Here is a 20,771-nt window from a genome sequence, read left to right as displayed (position 1 = left end):
ATATATGTTATGAAGTAAAAATTTTTGTTGTTTTTAAAATCCCAAATATGTTTTTGGTCACCTTGACTCAAGGGATATCAGAGGATTGCAAAACTTAAGACAAAACTAAGGTTAACACTGATCAGGTTAATTTTACATTTTACATATTTACAGCCCCTTCAAATGGTGCTTTTAGTTGCTGCTTTTCAAATAAAATCAAAACCAAATCAAATAGGCTTTATTGTGAATTTCCTATGTTTATAACACACAAGGGAATCAAAATCCTGTTCCTGTCTCGTCTTTGTCATACAGTATAAAAAAAGTATAAACAAGATGTAAGATATGATAAAACTAAAATAAGTAAACCTCTATACAGTATACAGTACAATTTACAGTCAGTAGTGCAGAAACAGCATAAAAAACCAGTAACAGTGATGTAAAGTGAGGAAGTGAATTGTAGAGCAGCTTTGGAATGCAAAAAGGCAGGTAGTTACTTGGTAGGTAGTGACTAGTTATTGTCCAGGGGCAGGGGGCAAGGGGTGGTGGTAGTGGAAAGAGTTCAGCATCCTGACAGCTTGGTGGATGAAGCTGTTGGACAGTCTTGTGGAGCGGGCGTAGAGGGTCTGGCATGTTTTCCCTGAGGGGAAGAGGCTGAAGAGGTATTGTAACGGTTGAGAAGAGTTGTTGGCAATGCTGATGGCTCTACGGTTGAGGCTGGTTTGGAATGTGTCCTTGAGGGAAGGCAGTGGAGCACCGATGATCTTATTGGCTGCATCCAGTATGCTTTGTAGGGATTTGCTACAGGAGGAAATCTCTTCGATCCATTGGAATTCTGGACAGAAAAGACATACATTATTAACTTCTAAAATTGAAAATTAGTGGATCATCAAGACAAAGGGAAAATGTGAGAAGTAGGAAAAGGACTTAGCTTTGTTCTTTTTGAGGGACGTGCCTTGCATTGGTGCTGTAATTGCATGTGTTGCAGCCTGGATCGGAATAAAACATAAAAAAGTTAGTATTTACAGGAAGTAAACCATCACTAACAATGTCTATATGAAAAATGACTTCAGGAGAATGAGAAAATGATAGAAGGACTTAGCTTTGTGCTTTTCTTTGTCTTCTGCTGCTTTGATGTGGTCGTCTGTTGGAAGTTGGATAGGACAGAAAAGATATACATTATTAACTTCTAACATTGAAAATGAGTGGATCATCAAGACAAAGGGAAAATGTGAGAAGTAGGAAAAGGACTTAGCTTTGTTCTTTTTTTCCTGTGTTGCCTTGCATTGGTGCTGTACATGCATGTGTTGCAGCCTGGATCGGAATAAAACATAAAAAAGTTAGTATTTACAGGAAGTAAACCATGAATAAATGTCTATATCAAAAATGATTTATCAGGACAATGAGAAAATGGTAGAAGGACTTAGCTTTGTGCTTTTCTTTGTCTTCTGCTGCTTTGATGTGGTCGTCTGTTGGAAGTTGGATAGGACAGAAAAGACATACATTATTAACTTCTAACATTGAAAATGAGTGGATCATCAAGACAAAGGGAAAATGTGAGAAGTAGGAAAAGGACTTAGCTTTGTTCTTTTTTTCCTGTGTTGCCTTGCATTGGTGCTGTACATGCATGTGTTGCAGCCTGGATCCGAATGAAACATGAAAAAAGTTAGTATTTACAGCAAGTAAACCATCACTAACAATGTCTATATCAAAAATGATTTACCAGGACAATGAGAAAATGGTAGAAGGACTTAGCTTTGTGCTTTTCTTTTTCTTCTGCTGCTTTGATATGCTCCTCAGTTGCAACTTATATAGGAATATCCACTCCAAAACCGTAGTGCTCTACCACCTCAAACAGCTGGTCCATATTTAACTGATAGAACAATTCCACTGAATGAGAAGCAAAAAAGTCCTTAAGCACATCAATTTCCTAATGTAAACAAAGTAGCTGAGTGATCAACTACACCAAAAAATCCCGCTGTTGTAGCGTTATAACTCAACGCAAAATACAACTGGACAAGTGAAAACTGGAGCTTCCCCGCTTTGTTACTGCCTAACTATCTACATTCTAACCTAGTCTTCAGTGCACCCACATGCAGCTCAACCGCAAAATGCGGTCTACCCGCGTCCGATGCACCAAACACAACAAACTAAAAAAACAAACTAAAATAAAAACAGAACTAAATGCTATCACTACCTACAGCAGGGACTGACAAAGCTCCAGTGGTCACTAAACTAAAACTTTAACACCAGCCAATCCTTTACTTCCAGAATGAAAACAAGACATAGTAAAACAGGCTGGACCGTCACAATAGGAATAGCGCTGTGCTCATGATGACATCAAAATGCAAAATACAGGACTGTGGTAACTGTAATAAGTCTGTAGTACACCTGATTGAAGACAAGATTCTGGTCGTGATATTTACTCTTATTTTTACGTGTGTACTTGTCTGTCCTTGTGAGTGTTACCGACAGCTGCGGGCGCGAGCGGCGTTTCTGTTTGCGCCCTTCGCATCAAACACCCGCGGGTAATATTATCGAACATCGGTAACATTAACTCTAAAAGGTCAGTTGCTCCGGAGCTTTGCTCGGTCGCCGGTCGGGGCCGGGAGGACATTTTCCACTTTTTTTCCCGCTCCGGCAGTAGCCTGCTTTGAGAGGGTTTTTGTGGTTTTTTGGCCTCCCTAGAGCAACTTCGCTTTAGTTTAGCTAAACGTGGTTCAGCAGGAAGTTAATCTCGGGTAAGTAATTGTAAATTTGGTTATTTTAAAAGTAAAATTTAAAGGTTGTTATCGCTGACGCTGCCGGATAATTTATAATAAAGTACCGATTTAACGCAAGTGTTAATTTAGTGCTTTAGTGTACTCGGCACTTTGTTTTAACTATACGTTAATTAGATCAACTAAAAGTTTAAATAATCTCTATTAATATACTGGGCTGGGAGTAAAGGACGGGGACATAGTGAGTTAGGTAATTATGGGGCCAACTCAGTGTTGTGTTTGCAAGATGTTTGCCCTTCTGGATGCTTGCGTCCAGTCGGACTTCGTCTGCGAGCGATGTGGGTTAGTTGACTCACTCATGGTCCAGGTTCGTGACCTAGAGGAGCGACTGGCTCTCATCCAGCATAGCAATGAGTTAAAGGAGAGAGTTAATACGCCTTCTAGGGAGACTATGTGTACGTCACAAGCGGGGAGGGGGGAGAATGATGAACAGGTAGGTCGAGAGAGCTGGGTGAACGTAGGTCGTAGACGTAGAAAAGGGCGTACACAGTTCACAGAGGCGGCATCACCTGAAGTAACGGTTTCTAACCGCTTTCAGGTGCTTCCAGCTTTAGAGCCGGAAGAGACTGGGGAGGCAGGTGGGCCCTTGGGCACCAAGGAGCCACCTAACCCCAGTAGGAGGGAGGTTGTGGTAGTAGGGGATTCAATTATAAGAGGTGTAGATAGTTATGTGTGCACCCGTGATAGAGGGTCCCGTACGGTGTCTTGCCTGCCTGGTGCCCAGGTAGGGGACCTTCCAGATCGAGTGGACAGGCTTTTGGCCCCAGCCGGGGTGGATCCAGTGGTCGTGGTGCATGTTGGCACCAATGACATAGGAAAGGGCAGAAGGGCTGTTCTGCAAGATAAATTTATAGAAGTCGCGTAAAGCTTAGAAGCAGAACATCCACGGTGGTATTCTCTGGAATACTTCCCGTGCCACGTGCAAGTCAGGCAAAATTAGCTGAGATAAGGGGATTAAATGCGTGGCTAAAATGGTGGTGTAGGAAAGAGGGGTTCAGGTTTATGGGGCACTGGAAGACCTTCTGGAACAGGTGGGACCTGTTCAAGCCGGACGGGTTGCATCTGAACCATAGGGGAACCAGTGTATTGGGGAGGCGTATGTGCAGAATAGTTGAGGAATGTTTAAACTAGGGACTGGGGGGGCAGGGAGGTCAGTTATGAATTTATGTGGGGAGAGACGGAAAGCCCAAATAAATATTAAAAGTAGACAATGTAAAAGGCCTACCATTAGTGGTCTGTATTTGAATGCTAGGAGTATTAGAAACAAAATTAATGACTTAGAGGCTTTAATTTCTTCAGACAATTACGACATTATAGGAATAACTGAAACATGGATGAGTGACAATGATGGTGATGAATATAATATGGATGGTTATACGTTGTTCCGTAGAGACCGGATAGGCAAGAAGGGAGGTGGTGTTGCAGTATACGTAAAAGAAAACTTGCAGGCAAGGGAACTCACTGATAAAAATAAAAATTCAGAAGCTGTATGGATCAAACTTGATGCTAAAGATTCAAATGGCCTAATTGTCGGGGTTTGTTATAGGGCACCTAATGTAGCTGTAGAGGAAAGCAGAATATTATATGATGATATCAGGATTATGAGTAATAAAAATGATGTGGTGGTTATGGGTGATTTTAATTTACCTGGGATACAGTGGGACACAGTCTCTGGCTCTTCTGTAAATGAACTTGAGATGGTGGAATTAGTACAGGATTGTTTTTTTACTCAGTTTGTTAATACTCCTACCAGGGGAGAAGCCCTTCTTGATCTCGTTTTTTGTAATAACCAGGATAGGATTGGAAAATTAGAGGTTTTAGACCCATTGTACGGTAGTGATCATAACATGGTTAAATTCGAGGTTAATTTTAGTGTCCGAAGAGCAAAGTCTAAATTAAAAGTATACAATGTTAGGAAGGCTAACTTTAATGGTATGAGACGGAAATTAGAAACTGTAAACTGGACAGAGTTAAATAGCAAAACAGTTGAAGAGGCATGGGAATTTTTCAAAAGCACATTGTTGCAAGTGCAAGAGGACTTCATACCTGTTTCCAGCAAAACTAAATCTAGGAAACGCCAACCAAGGTGGTTTACTAAGGAAATTAAGAATAAAGTCAGGAGGAAAAGGGCTCTGTTCCATAACTGGAAAATAACTAATGATTTCAAAATCAAGCAGGAGTATCTAAGTCTACAGGCAGAGTTAAAAAATGACATTAGGCTATCAAAGAGGGATGTAGAAAGAAAAATTGCATTGGAGGCTAAGCATGACAGTAAAGGTTTCTTCCAATATTTTAACTCTAAGAGAGCACTAAAAGCTGAAATCACTAATTTGCAGGATAGTAAGGGCCTTATAATTGATAACGAAATTGATATGGTAAACGAGTTTAATGATTATTTTTCAAGGGTGTTCACAATAGAGAACACAAGTAATTTACCACCAATTAATACGAATACAGCATCGTCTATGACCAATATATGTATAACTGAGGTTGATGTGATACTAAGCCTAGCTAAACTCAAAATAAATAAATCGCAGGGGCCTGATGGCATCTTACCTTTAGTCTTGAAAGAGATGAGGGATATTATTAGCCAACCTTTGACTTTAATATTCCAGAAATCGTTATCTGCGGGTGTGGTACCATCAGATTGGAAGCATGCTAATATAACACCCATATTCAAAAAAGGGGATAGAAGTAATCCAGCAAACTATAGGCCAATCAGTTTAACTAGCATTACTGGAAAAATAATGGAAGCTATAATTCAAGTGAAAATGGTAGATTACCTAGATGCAAATAACATTATAAAGGATAGCCAACATGGATTTAGGAGAGGTAGATCCTGCTTAACGAATCTGCTTGAGTTCTTTGAGGAAGCTACAAGTGAAATTGATCACAAAAAGGCCTATGATGTGATTTACTTAGATTTCCAGAAAGCCTTTGATGTTGTCCCCCACAAACGGCTCTTGTTAAAGCTTAAAGCTGCAGGAATTTTAGGAACTGTGGCAGCTTGGATCAAAAACTGGCTAACTGATAGGAAGCAGCGAGTAGTTATTAGAGGCACTATGTCACAGTGGGCCTCCGTTTATAGTGGGGTACCGCAGGGTTCAATTTTAGGACCACTATTGTTCCTAATTTACATTAATGATATTGACACGAATACATACAGTAAACTGGTTAAATTTGCAGACGACACTAAGGTGGGCGGGGTAGCAGATACTAATCAAGCAGCAGAGAGGCTTCAACGGGATCTGGATTTAATTAGCGAATGGGCTGATACTTGGCAGATGAAATTTAACACAGATAAATGTAAGGTAATCCATGCAGGGAGCAGAAATATACAGTACAGATATTTTATGGGTTCCACTGAAATAAAGGTAGCTGATTACGAGAAAGATCTCGGTATGTATGTTGATGCTTCCATGTCCCACTCTCGCCAATGTGGGGAAGCAATAAAAAAGGCGAACAGAATGTTGGGTTATATCTCTAGATGTGTGGAGTTTAAGTCAAGGGAGGTGATGTTACACTTATATAATTCCTTGGTAAGACCCCACCTAGAATACTGTGTGCAGGTTTGGTCACCATACCTCAAGAAGGACATTGCTGCCTTAGAAAAGGTGCAACGAAGAGCTACGAGAATGATTCCTGGTCTTAGAGGAATGTCTTACGAGGAGAGGTTAGCGGAACTGAATCTGTTCAGCCTTGAGCAAAGGAGACTAAGGGGGGATATGATTCAGGTCTATAAGATTCTAACGGGTCTGGATGCTGTTCAGCCAAATGACTATTTCAATATTAGTCTAAATACTAGAACTCGTGGCCATAAGTGGAAATTAGCGGGAGAACATTTTAAAACAAATTTGAGGAAGCACTTCTTTACACAGCGTGTAGTCAGAGTATGGAATAGTCTTCCTGCTAATGTAGTGGAAGCTAAAACCCTGGGTTCCTTTAAATCAGAGCTAGATAAGATTTTAACAACTCTGAGATATTAGCTAAGTTCTCCCCAAACGAGCTTGATGGGCCGAATGGCCTCCTCTCGTTTGTAAATTTCTTATGTTCTTATGTTCTTATATGTAAATGTGATCAATCAGTGTCTGCTTTTCTGTGGTTGGTTGTGAGATGAGTTGGGTAAAGCCTCTTGTTTCGAACAAGTCCTTGATGGATTTTTTTCCTGTAGAAAGCAGGTCCTGGTTGAAGTCCCCACATACAACAATGGGCTGAATATTCATTGCATGTAGGCCATCCAAGAGGCTTTGCATGTTTTTTAGAAATGTGCCAAGGTCATAACTTGGTGGCCTGTAAACCGTGGCACAGACAACACTGATCGGTGTCTCAATTCTGACAACCGTGAACTCAAGATCAGTCACGCTTTGAAAGTATCGCCGTTCTTTGGATTGGAGAATACTCCGGCAGTAGGTTGCGACTCCACCCCCATCTTTGGTAGCCATGTCCACTCTGTTGCTGTAGGACACTTCTCTGTTGCGTGAGAACAATTTGTATCCTTCTAACTGGCATTTTGGGGAAACAGAAGATCCAAACAAATGAGTCTCTGTAAGGCATAAAACATCTGCGAGCTGAAGTTCGTGATGACGTTTCATGTCCTCGACATGACAGAGAAGACCTTCAACGTTGTGGTGGACAATTGTTATTTTTGTATCTGGATGTTCTGACTTGGCAAAGTGCAACAGTGGTCTTGTGTTAAGGAATGAGGCTTGAGTCATGGTCTCTATGGCTGCCCTGATGTTTTCATCAGCATAGATCTTATTTTCATCAAAATCGATGATTTTCAGTCCTTCTAGGGAGGTTGTACGACTGAGGGCAACGTACGCCATCCCTGGCTCAAAGATCCGCTTCAGACAAACGGCGGCAGACTTCATAGTCATCCCTTGCACTTTGTGGGCCGTACATCCAAAGGCCAACTTCATGGGAAACTGCATCCGAACCACTCCCTTTAGACTTGTACGTTCCTCAAATCTGTCAATGTATACTAAGTTTTCTGGCTTTCCTTGAACTTTCATCTTACTTCCTGCTGTGGGATTATCTAATTTAAGTCCAATGAGCTTTACAGTTGTCTTACCATCTTTGCTGTTTGTTATAATGTCTGCGATCGTTCCGAAGGTTCCATTGACCAAGCCATCTTCAACGTCCAGGTTCCTTATGAGCATGACTCGAACGCCAAGAGCAGCTTGAATCCTGTCAGGCAAGTCTTGTTTTTTGCCATTGATGCAATGGGGCAGGATCAAACTTTTTCCTGTTTTGGTATCCTTTTTGATATCCTGTGCCCAAACATCAACAACCTCTGAGTTTAGGGAGGCAACAACCATGGTATTGTGCTGTTCTACCTGTTTGTTTGTGGCAAAAATATGCAGGACATCTGTTGGAGAATCTTTAGGTTCAATGACGGCCTGTGTCAGCAGGGCTTTGTCGTTGACACTGAGCAAATCAGCCTTCCTTTTGATTCTAATTCTGTTCAGGAGTTCTGCAAAAGCTTTATCGTCTTTCTGTCGCATGATCTCTGTTAGGTTGACCAGTTGGAAATTGTCTTTCCAGACATCAAGAACACCTTCCTCATAGACACAAAGAGGTTTTGCCCTGCCAAGTGGTGGCAGCTGGTAGAAATCTCCTACAGCCAGGACAGACAATCCTCCAAATGGCTTTGAGTTTCCTTTTATTTGTTGAAATCTCCAGTGAACATAAGCAAATAGTTCTTTGGAGACCATGGATATTTCATCAATAATTAAGATTTCTGCATTCCCAAGTACTGCTCTCACTTCATCCAATGTGTTTCCAAGCCCTGTGTATGGTGGCTTTAAATTCTTAGGCAGCCTCAGGATGGAGTGCAAAGTCTTTCCTGAAATGTTGTAAGCTGCAGTACCAGTGAAGGCTGTGAGGAGCACCGTGGGCTGGGACATGTCACCAACATCACGAAACCTGGGAAGTTGGCGCAGGATCTTGGTCGCTTCCTGATAAACACACTTGATGACGTGTGATTTCCCACAGCCAGCTCCTCCAGTAACAAAATAGAAGAAGGGATCCGGATTACGACCCCAGACACGTCGCAGGCACCAGTCACGAACTGCATAGAACACAGATGCCTGGGTCTCATTGAGACTTCTGTACATTGCTTTTATAAGATCGGGGCTCAATTTTGGGGCTTCGATTATGGGCATAGCATCTCTGTAGTCTTGATGGATCTGGTAATCTGGAACTGGGTCTGTGTCTTCTTCATTTTGCTGAATCGGTTCTCGTTCAGCGAGACATTCCAGACGGTCTACTTCAACCTCGGCCGCATAAGTGTTCCACGCATTTACAACTGGCCCTTTCTTCTGGAGTTCTTCCATTACCTTATCTATTTTTTTTCCATGTCCTTCATACCGCTTCTTGTTGAAGTCAACATACTGTTTCATTTGTTTTGAGAGTCCATCATAATAGAATTCTCTGTATGTTGGATAGTCTGCATTTTTAAGGTCGTCGTCTGTTCTGTGCGGGAAGTATAATTTCAAGATCCGTCTGTAAAACTTTTCTGGTTGTTTAGTTTGAGAGAAACGGGCAAATCTTACAATAGCTGGTTTGCCCACAGTCCTCTTCTGGATGTACCCCGCATTGTTTAAGAGGGGAACAGCATTTGGTCCTTCAACTTGGTGTCCGTAGAGGACCCTGTACGCTGACACAAATTCAGCCAGACACATATATTCAAATTCCAATGTTGTAGGTCTGTTGATGTATTTTTCTGTCAAACCCGACATCCAAACATTTTCTTCATCCAGGCGCATGTTCATTAATTTGCTCATCGGAAGGCTCATTTTCACACCATCCTCATCTGTCTGGATGAAAATAACACTGCGTGAGCACTTTTTTAGCGGTAAACTGCATGTGCGGGCTACGGACTCTTGGGCACTGACCTCTCTGTGCTTTGAATAAGCCTGCAAGATGATTTTCATCTCATCTTTTTGGTCGACGTTTGATTTCTTTACGACTTCAATGACAGAGTTAAGGATCTCTGTCATTTCATGCTCAGGCTTGGTTAAATAAGACATCATGTACTCGATGCAGCTGTACTCATCAAGCACGTACTGAATGTCCATGTTAGCGTTCCATACTCGGAGCAGATCAGCGTTGAATCCATTCACCCAGCAGTCTTTGGGATCACGCTTCATCATAACAACCATTCCAGAAGTGAGAGCATCAACATAAGAGCTGTATTCTTCCTTGGTCATCTTACAAACTGTGAGCAGCTCAGATAAATCTTTGAACGATACTTTTTCATCCATGAGTAAATCTCTCACTGGTTTCAGCTTCTGCTTAGCCTGCCTTTGTCTTTTTGACAGAATTTTCCACTTTGATGTTTTAGGTTTTTTCCCACAGGCTTTATCTTCACTTTTATTCCCCTTCTCTGTATCCTCATCACTAGAGTCAATTTCAGCTGGGGTGGTGATTCTAGTGCTCTCCATGGGTAGTTTGGGGAATCCAAATCTGCATTCTACATGTCCTTTCTTGCATGATTTGGAATGCTTCTTGCTGTGCATCTGAACCTCAGTCACAATTTTGTGAAGCTCGGGGTCTCTGTTTTTATCTGGTAGCTGGCAGGATATGTAGCGATCGATGAACTTGACAACTTCATCATCTCCATCTTTTGCAGCGTCAGGTGCATCTTTCACCCATACCAACATATGAATATGTGGACTTCCTCTTGCTTGAAATTCCACTCGATAAAAGTAATCTTCCACTGGGCCGATGGGCTGGGCAGGAGACAGGATGAGGTTAGTTATGAGCGCGTCCACTCTTTTCTCAAACATGCGCATGACTGTGACTGGGTTGCTCCGGAGAATGTCGCATTTGGCGTTCCAGTCGAGCTCAGAAAATTCTACCTCTTCTCCCTGTTGAGCTTTGATGACCTTAACGACTTCCGGCCATCTCATTTCGGCAGCAGAAAAGGTTACAAAAAACGTGGGTCTGCCTAGCTGCCTCACCATTGCATGAAGGTCACGAAGGCATTTCTCCCAGTAAGCTGGAGTGCCTCTTAGGGGACGCATGAATCGAGTGGCCTCTCTATGTTGTATCAGTCTTTCAACCTCTTCCTTGTCTTGCAACATTTTGTTGGAAATGTTGCGTCCATCTCTGGTCTTTGTTTGGCCTTTGCGCGTCTGAATTGACATGCTGTTGGTGGCCATGTGGGTTTCTGTTACAAACTGGCAGAAGAAAAGGTAACTCTGGTCTTTGGCAAATCTGGTATCTACAGAGAAAAGCCTTACATTGAAATACATACTCAGGGACAACCGAACTTTCCTGTCTTGATCAAACGTATTATTGCCAGTCGGGAACTGCACAGGAAAGGCCTTGGCTTCAAGCCTTGGAACACTAAAGAAGCCCACGGGTTTGTTTCTTTGGGCCGGAGCTATGCTGAACACTCCAGCCCCATATGACAGAACTTCCTGTGCTATGTCAGGAGGCTGCATGCAGGTATCTAGTATCAGACCAGGTCGAAGTGCCTGATGTTCTTCCCCCACGTGGCTGGGCTGCTGTTGCACAGCTGCATCTGTCTCATCATCCTTGTCTGGCTCGTCACCTAGCTGATCATCTTCAACAATGTCAAACGTGGCATTCTCACATATCTCTACATCTGTGTAATCTGGATGGGCCTCCTTAAGTTTAGCTAGTCCTGCTAGCACATTTTTCATGTTTACTGTATAGAAGTGTTGGTGACCTTTGTATTTAATATTCCTCTTAAGCTTCACTTTTAAAAGCTCAGCTTCATTGCTAGCCCTTGGAAGAGTATTTACAGTCGTTTCCATCTCAGAAGGTACACACACAACGGCTCCATGCACTGCTCTTTGCTGTCCTTTGGGTAATGCAACAATCTTGGCAAAAGGAATAATCTTTGCAATCAATTGCCTTTCGAGCACATTTAATTCAAACAGTTCTGAGGGAATGGGTGCTAGGTGCAAATTATTTGCAGCGGCAATCGGTGGCATCCTTCCTCGTCTTAGGTGGCTGTCACATGTGTAGCAGATCCATTCCTGCATCCTCTCTCTCCGTACAGAACATGGAGCTGAACAAGCAGGAACACAAATGTGAACATATGTACCTGTTAGACATTCAGCCACCAGCTGAAGATTTTTGGAGTATGTGCCTCTGTTACAATGTTTAACTTGACTGGGGAAAAGAGCTCTATGACACACCGTGCAGACATGTGTGGGTCCACATTGAATCTTCTCTTGGAATTTAACTATTGCAGCTTGCATTTCATTGCTGATCAGGGGCTGTGGGGTTTCCTGGCGGGAGCCTGCCAGTGTTCTATATTTTCTCCTTATTCTGAAAGCGCACTGCAGCATTTGATTAGTAACAAGTGCAGTCTTGGACTGACTGAGTGTCTTTTTGGCAGCATATTGTTTAATATAGTGGAGCCTAAAACGTGTTTCATTGTAAGATTTGTCTTTCATATACTTCTTCATAAATGTTTTTTGTTTACTTCTGAAGTCAGGATCCATACCGTATCTCTGTGTCACGTACTTCATTTGTTTACTTCTGAAGTCAGGATCCGTACCGTATCTCTGTGTCACGTACTTCATTTGTTTACTTCTGAAGTCAGGATCCGTACCGTATCTCTGTGTCACGTACTTCATTTGTTTACTTCTGAAGTCAGGATCCGTACCGTATCTCTGTGTCACGTACTTCATTTGTTTACTTCTGAAGTCAGGATCCGTACTGTATCTCTGTGTCACGTACTTCTTCATAAATGTTTTTTGTTTACTTCTGAAGTCAGGATCCGTACCGTATCTCTGTGTCACGTACTTCATTTGTTTACTTCTGAAGTCAGGATCCGTACCGTATCTCTGTGTCACGTACTTCATTTGTTTACTTCTGAAGTCAGGATCTGTACCGTATCTCTGTGTCACATACTTCTTCATAAATGTTTTTTGTTTACTTCTGAAGTCAGGATCCGTACCGTATCTTTGTGTTACATATTTCATTTGTCTGCTCCGAAAGTGAGGATCAGTTTTGTATCTGTTGCTGATGTATTCTTTCTTCCATGTTTGCTTTTTAACATACGCTTGTTTCATGGCCTGTAGTTTTTTCAACTTAAATGCATGACAGGTAGAATATTTTTCTTTTTCTGATGTATTTCTTGTTGTACTTCTGGTGTTGTTTTTGGTCCTCCGACTTCCTTTGCGTCGCCTTGCTTTTGTCATTTTTGACACATCTGAGATTGGTGTTTGACTTACTTGCAATACATTAGGCACTTGATTGAGCATATCATTTGGCTCTCGCTCATCAAAACAGCACTTTTGGTTTCTGACACACTGGTTTGATTCTGTTAATCTTGAAGAAATATTTACAGTGCCCATGTGTGTAGGAGGGGCATCATCAGCGTCGTCACTGAGAAAAGTAACTGGGACAAACTCATAGGTGGTATTGGGACCGCGATTCTCAAAGAGCTTGTATAGGTGCTCAACCATGTCCGTCAGTTTGCCAAAACTCATCATAATTGCAGTTCCATCATGATGGGGCAGACCTGCTGAACATCTGGAATGTGAATCAAACAGTCCATATGTACCTGATCTATCCCGAAAAACTGCAATGCATTCTGGACTCACAATAAGTAAAGCATGGTTAACATTTTCTGACAAACACTCCAGTTGGGTGGCAAGGGGCAAACCCAGTCCTCCTTGATGTAGCAGGTGACCCACTCTTACATTTTCTGCGTGTACATTATACATACATCTGTCTGTCAGTACCTGTTTCGGCATTTCTTCAACTGTGAGGTGGTCATCAACGAATGTGCCATCCAATAAGAGCTGCTGTTTAATACCAATGTAAAGTGCATTTCCTTTTTGAAGCACTGTGTCAAGTGACATTGTTTCAAGCTGTACTCCCTCATTGTGGTAAGCCAAAAAAGTAAGAGCCATGCATGTGCACTGGTGACCACGGGAAAAAGTACTGTATCTCTTGTCTGCCTGGGAATGTGTCGCTCTCACTGACTGGGTGGGTAGACCACTGACACTGCTGTTCATAGCTGAATGCTGTAATGACAAAGAAAAGTATAATTTTTATAGTCGTACATTTATTTCTTTTGCTACTGACAATTTTAAAGTTATACACGTCATAATCAATCAAAACCATTTAAATAACCATTAACATCTTTTGTACTTAACCGCAGTTGACATTTCACTATGTGTACTAGGGTTGGGGCCATTCATGGACTGAAATGAAAATGTATGGTGAATTCCAATTCACTTTTTGCAATTAATGTTCTATGTCTCATTTACTTACGTTTCATTAACTATTTTTCATGTATTCCTTTGTATTTGTAAGGCACTGTGATTAAAATTCCAATGTATGTTACTATATGTAATCACAAACACATGCTCAAACAGCAAGAAATAGAAATTGGTGTTCACTGAATTGAATTGCACTTCCTGACAGTCCAATTTAATTGTAATACACTTTCCTGTTGTTAAATTCTACATTTTCTTATGTAAATTGAAATTGTTGAGCTCATTCCTGAATTGACCGCAACCCTAGTGTACAGGAAGCATGCAAATTACCTGGCTGCTGAGGTCCAGCATGCTGTCCAGTAGGATGGTGGATGAATCAGCACCAGTGTCCTTCATTAGCACCACTCCTACCTAAAATGGAAATGATTAGTAAAGGAAGGACATAGTAAATATGTACATTTGTGCTATTGATTCTCTCTGTGATACACATGTACATGAGTCACATTTGACATTTCAAATTTGAGTTGCTGGGATGTGATTTAAATAGTGAAACCAAAATTCTGAAACATAGGCATATTCACTGCGCTATCCTCAGAAAAAGAAAAGGCAACTATAAGTTCAACATGCTGTCTGTTGCCCCTAGGATTATCTTTTTAACAGAGCATTACCGTAAATCCAATAACCATTAATAATTTGTGTAGTTTTGAAACATTTGACATTTTAATATGCGTGTACAGTGTATGAAATCTACCTGGCTGATGTGATCCAGTGTGCCATTCTCTGGTGGCACAGCAGGTGACTCAGCACCAACGCCCTTCAATGGCACTCGTCCTGGCTTGCAAGGTGTTGGCCTGGTCAACTCCCTCGCTGTCACGTCCTCCTAAAATTAAAGTCATTAGTGAACTGTATGGAAAGGACAGAGTAAATATATGTACTTTTGTTCCTTTGACTCTGTGGAATTGTCATGTTGTGTACATGCACATGTGTATAATCACATTTGATGTTTCACATTTCAACCGCTTTGAATGTGATTCAAAGAGTCAAACCACAATGCTTAAACCTAGGCTCTTTGACTGTGCTTCCCTCAGAGAAAAAGTAGACAAGTCTAAAGTTAATGTACTATATGGTGCTACTATGATTATCTGGAAAATACAACAACTGCATTTGCAGTGCACCATGTGCATTAAATTTAAACAAGGAAAAACTACCAGTATCATTGCATTTGAAACGCAGAAAACAATTTGAAATAATCATCTCTAATCGTAGTTTTTAACTAGTCAAACTATGACACACCTGCTCCTCCTCCAGTGTCTTCTTGGACGCAGCAGGTCTCCGCCGATGGTCCACCGTAGATGTCTAAGGAATGACAAAGCATAAGAAAGATTGTTGCCGCCAAGAGGAACATTCAGAGAAGTGAGCTGTGTGTTGCCCCTATGATTAAGTTCTTAAGACAGCATTACCATTAATCCATTAGCAATGTTTGTACTTACGAAACATTTGACATTTTAAAAACTATGACACACCTGCTCCTCCTCCAGTGTCGTCTTGGATGTAGCAGGTCTCCGCCGATGGTCCACCGTAGATGTCTAAGGAATGACAAAGCATAAGAAAGATTGTTGCCGCCAAGAGGAACATTCAGAGAAGTGAGCTGTGTGTTGCCCCTATGATTAAGTTCTTAAGACAGCATTACCATTAATCCATTAGCAATGTTTGTACTTACGAAACATTTGACATTTTAAAAACTATGACACACCTGCTCCTCCTCCAGTGTCATCTTGGATGCAGCAGGTCTCCGCCGATGGTCCACCGTAGATGTCTAAGGAATGACAAAGCATAAGAAAGATTGTTGCCGCCAAGAGGAACATTCAGAGAAGTGAGCTGTGTGTTGCCCCTATGATTATGTTCTTAAGACAGCATTACCATTAATCCATTAGCAATGTTTGTACTTACGAAACATTTGACATTTTAAAAACTATGACACACCTGCTCCTCCTCCAGTGTCATCTTGGATGCAGCAGGTCTCCGCCGATGGTCCACCGTAGATGTCTAAGAAATGACAAAGCATAACAAAGATTGTTGCCGCCAAGAGGAACATTCAGAGAAGTGAGCTGTGTTTTGCCCCTATGATTAAGTTCTTAAGACAGCATTACCATTAATCCATTAGCAATGTCTGTACTTACGAAACATTTGACATTTTAAAAACTATGACACACCTGCTCCTCTTCCAGTGTCTTCTTGTATGCAGCAGGTCTCCGCCGATGGTCCACCGTAGATGTCTAAAAAATGACAAAGCATAACAAAGATTGTTGCTGCCAAGAGGAACATTCAGAGAAGTGAGCTGTGTGTTGCCCCTTTACCATTAATCCATTAGCAATGTTTGTACTTACGAAACATTTGACATTTTAAGAACTAAGACACACCTTCTCCTCTTCCCATCTCTTCTTGGAAGCAGCACGTCTCCGCTGATGTTCCATGGTAGATGTGTAATAAATCACAAAGAAAAAGAAAGATTTTCTAAAAACCAGCAGGATTAGCATTGTTTAAATGCTGTTGTGTAAGCAACCTGAAAATATCTTGTGACTGTTACACAAACAAATAAATTTAATCCAAATTACCTTCCTGTCCTTCATACCACCTGTGGATTCCAAAGCGCCACATGCTGGAACAAAGCGGTCCATCTTCTCCTGAACTGCAGGGCTGAACCACACCGGATTTAGGGGGATGGAACACTCCAACAAGTTTCCCTGTCAAGTAAAATTTCACAGAGATGAGAAATATATATATATATATATATATATGACATAAGCTTGCACAATTTAATTTGTCATATGTAGTGTTAAGAGAAAACACACCTGCTGGCCAGCCATCCTCCTACTCTCCTGAGTGTGTTCACCCTGCACGCGCTGCCTCTTCTATTATGATTAAAAAACAAAGTTTTGTTGGAGAAGTACTGATCAAACATCCCGTAAAATATAGGCCACCAAGTTACAGCATGCATCCATTACCTGCTGAACAAGCGTCCAGTCGAACGGGTTGGAAGCACGTGGCACAGTCACCTCGCCAACCACAACCAACTTGGGGGAGACTCGTCTGACCACTGGTGGTGAAGTCTTCAGGGTAGCTGGTGCCTTAGAAGGAGCCGCCTGCAATTCAAAGAGTTTGTTTAGGCTCCATAGACCGCAATGTGGTTGCATATAAGCTGCAATGCATGTAATGGACCATCATTACCACAACCAAATTGGGGGGCACTGGTCTCTCCACTGGTGGTGAAGTCTTCGGAGAGGCCGGTGCATCTGGAGTAGCTGCCTGTAGTTGCAAAGAGGCAGCATCCCAGAGCAACCATGTAAGGATCTCCATCCCTACATTGTCACTTAGGTGCACCTGCCAGACATAGTCACACGTAAACAAATGTAGACATTGACAGTAAATCTTCATTAGCATTTTTACAGCAACATGTTTTACGTACGCCATCTTTGCACCACAGCTCCAGGCGACTCAGCGGGAAGTGTTCAGCAACGGATAGGTACCGAATACCTAGAAGAAAAAGCAGTTCAACCATGAATCTTATTTCTAGCCAGCCTAGAATTTTGTAATACTACAAAGATAAAGTAGAAATGTGTAGCAAGAGAAGGTAAACTGAGGAATCAAACAGGTGAACTTAGGTAGGGCTGGGGGCGCAGTGGTTTTGGCTGCAAATAAGGCTTTGGCAAAGGCGAGGGGTCCGTGAGGACTGGAGGGCAGGAACGGAAACAGGACAAAGGGACGCAGAGGTCAACAAGTGGCACCGACAGGCGTGGCTGGCAGGAACAGAACTCGAGCTGTGAGAAGAGAACAGAGAGAGCCGCTCGGCATGTGCCGAGCGGGACACAACACCAATACCTCGCCCCGTGTGTGGGGAGACAATCCTGTTTAAGGGATCCCACGCAGGTGCGGCTTGTTAGCCCTCACCCGCAAGGTGGTTTGGGATGTGGGTGTAACATTGATATTTCATTGACAGTAACAAAACAGCTCCCCAAATAATGGTAATAGCTGTCTTTTTAAACTTTTAAAGCAATTTTGTATTTTTGTTAAATAGTCTTCTGAGAAAGAGCAGTGTTTTGTACATACCCTCCTGAGCGGCCACACGATGGTACTCCTGGCGCAGGAGACGTTGCACTGGTTCGTCCACGGTGAGACGTGTAGGGAAATCCAGAACAACCACCTGTATTTATTTAAAAAGAATAACAATCATTTACACAATATTTAATTCGCAAGATTTCAATGAACGAATGCATTGAAAAAATAAAGAGTTACATTAGGCCAGCGGTTGCAGAGAGTGGTGAGCAGCCTCCTGAAGTCAGCTCCAGCCTCGGTGATGGTCCTGCTGGCGGTCAAGTTGTTGCTGGGTGCTAACACGCAGACTACCTCGGGTGTCCGAGGAAGAACTGCATGCAGCACCTCAAGCCTCAACTCAGCTGCGCTCGCCCCTGGAGTCGACATCAAGCCGAAGGAGAGTCGGCCCTGTGGCATGGTGACAAACCCATCTACGATCGCTCGCAAATGGGAGTCACCAACCAACAGAGCCAACTGCAAAAGCAAAAGCACAATACATGATTAAAAATGGGCAGTTAATCGTGAAGAGCAAAATGTATGTAAAGAACAAAACAGAATTACCTTCTTCTCCGGGTCCTCGGCTGGAATAACCAACTTGTGGCTCCGTCCAGTCACACGAGATAGTGGCCACCGCCTCACCCGATGACGAAAGCCAGTCCCACGGCCTATTTAGAGACACACAGAAACCAAGATAAAACTTTCAATTCTTGGAGCAGTCAACGAAATGAACACACAAGCACTACATACGTGAAGAGAGGTATGTTGCCATCTGCTGGGGTTCCTCTTGGAAGGCCGTGGAACGTGACACCTATAACAGGTTTTCATCAAAGTTTTTGATAAGTACAATGGCATCATGACACTGTAACAAAGTAAAATTACTAACAGCCACTGTCATGAGAACAGAAGACGACTTTTCTGATTTGTAGGTTAGATACCTCCTTGGTGACGTCATATGGGCAAATCGGAGGATCTGCCAGGTCCAGCTTCCTCCATCTCTTCTTGGCAGCCTCTGATCGACTCCCTTTACGCGGCATCCTCTCTGGTGTAAACCTGTGAAATACACGAAAACTGGCAAGAACAAGGTTATCTCCACCCAAAGTGGATGGAGAGCAGACAAGCAGAAAAATGTAAAAGATGCAGTTATGGAACAACTTCTAGAAATATGTATATGTTTTTTGTAGGTAGTGTGTCTGTGTGTGTGGGCACGGGAGGTGTGGATGTGTGTGGGTATTTAAAATGACAGTTATTAATGGATGTGTGTTAAGGTTTTTTTTCTCTTTTTTGTGGTAATGTGCTGACTGCAATGTACTTGATGATCTGTGGTGATGCCAAAGCACAGCAGCTCTCACAGAATGAGGAACTGTAAAGAGAAGCAGAATAGATTGGTATTATTTGTACTGTAGAACATTACTTGAGGAGAAACTGTTTTAGCAAGAAACCCGAGTGCAATGAAACAGCCTACATTGTAGTTTCACATAGCCTGTTCGACATAGTTGATCAAACACAAAAGCTATTATTGTGAACTGCTAGTTTTATCCATAGTGCCCTGAATTTCTCTTCTCGACATGTGAGTTTATTTAGGAAACCATCTCAACACAAGGCGAAAGGTCAAACCATATGTATAGCAAGCCACGATGCAGCATAGCATTTATTTTTGTGTTGCTGTGGCAGCCTCTCTGAAGCCTGAAGTCTAATAACCACTGCACTATTGAAACTGACACGTCTTGAAAGTAACACTTAGGCAAATGAGAAATATAATTTAAAGAATTCATGTAATTAAATTAAAAGGTGTTGACACAGTAGTAGTTTAAGGATGTGCATAATTATGGAACCAGGGTATCATAAGTTTGTAGAGCAGTGTGTAGACTTTTTATATGAAATATATATCACAACATACTCTGCTAACATACTCGATTATTATTAATTATGGAATGACACTGAAAGACCAGCAAAGCAGTCACAAACTCTGTCAGTTATACAGTGATGCCAACCACAGCATGACAATACCCTCACAGCACACCGAGCTATGAAATACTAACTTAGTTACCTGCCAAATGTAAGAATGCTTAGAGTATTTCATTCATTCATTAAGCAATGCAATTGTACAAAACTGCAGGAACATTCAATAAACTTCAATACAGAAATGCAAATCAATAAGGATTTTTTAAAAGACATTTACACATATAGCAATACAAGTTTCTTGTAAGAAAATGACATTCAATACAAAGTACTTCATACATAGAATACACGTTCAATGTACTGATGTAGTAAGTCCTTTTTTTTGCACATTTCGCACCTCATTTCATTTCAGTTCATTTGCACAACACCCACTCATACACGTAAGGGATAATGTACATTATCCCGCTTATTACACGGCTACTTGCCACATAAGGAAAAAAACTGGACATGAATATGAATTTGAAACATTTTATTGGCATATTTGTTTTAAATTAACATTTTTAAACGGTAAAGGGATTGCGGGATTTTAAACATACTAGTAGTACCGGTTATGCGTTATTACTTTGAAGCGGTTATTATTTGAACGAACCTGCAAATGTCTCAACTGACCAATCAGAATCAAGCATTCCAGAGAGCCGTGTAATAAAACGAAATAACATGTCTGTGTCCAAAATCACACACTGCATTTCACATACTATGTGAATTAACCTCATCAAACCTAAGGTACTTTGAGCTATTTTTGTATTCCATTAGA

At 41.8% G+C, this 20,771-nt stretch overlaps 1 protein-coding gene across 1 annotated transcript; it reads right to left on the bottom strand.

Moving 5' to 3' along the window:
• Positions 1-491: 491 nt before the first annotated feature.
• On the bottom strand, positions 492-19,092 carry LOC140586407 (uncharacterized). Its single transcript, XM_072708252.1, has 11 exons — positions 18,994-19,092; positions 18,806-18,866; positions 18,620-18,723; positions 18,260-18,532; positions 18,074-18,167; positions 17,433-17,500; positions 17,195-17,347; positions 16,972-17,109; positions 15,490-15,552; positions 14,297-14,377; positions 492-710 (listed from the first exon to the last, which is right to left on the bottom strand). The coding sequence occupies exons 1-11, from the start codon at positions 19,090-19,092 to the stop codon at positions 492-494; spliced, it is 1,353 nt and encodes a 450-aa protein (XP_072564353.1).
• Positions 19,093-20,771: the final 1,679 nt, after the last annotated feature.

Source organism: Paramormyrops kingsleyae, unplaced genomic scaffold (assembly GCF_048594095.1).
Source record: "Paramormyrops kingsleyae isolate MSU_618 unplaced genomic scaffold, PKINGS_0.4 ups53, whole genome shotgun sequence".
Taxonomy (NCBI): domain Eukaryota; kingdom Metazoa; phylum Chordata; class Actinopteri; order Osteoglossiformes; family Mormyridae; genus Paramormyrops; species Paramormyrops kingsleyae.
Note: the sequence above shows the minus strand (reverse complement) of the source record. Positions and strands in the feature narration are given on the sequence as shown.

Coding starts and splice junctions, on each gene's coding strand:
- LOC140586407 (XM_072708252.1), bottom strand. CDS start 19,092: ATGCCGCGTAAAGGGAGTCGATCAGAGGCTGCCAAGAAGAGATGGAGG. Junction 18,867..18,993: donor CATATGACGTCACCAAGGAG/GTATCTAACCTA, acceptor AACCTGTTATAG/GTGTCACGTTCCACGGCCTT. Junction 14,378..15,489: donor CGACACTGGAGGAGGAGCAG/GTGTGTCATAGT, acceptor TTTCCATTTTAG/GTAGGAGTGGTGCTAATGAA.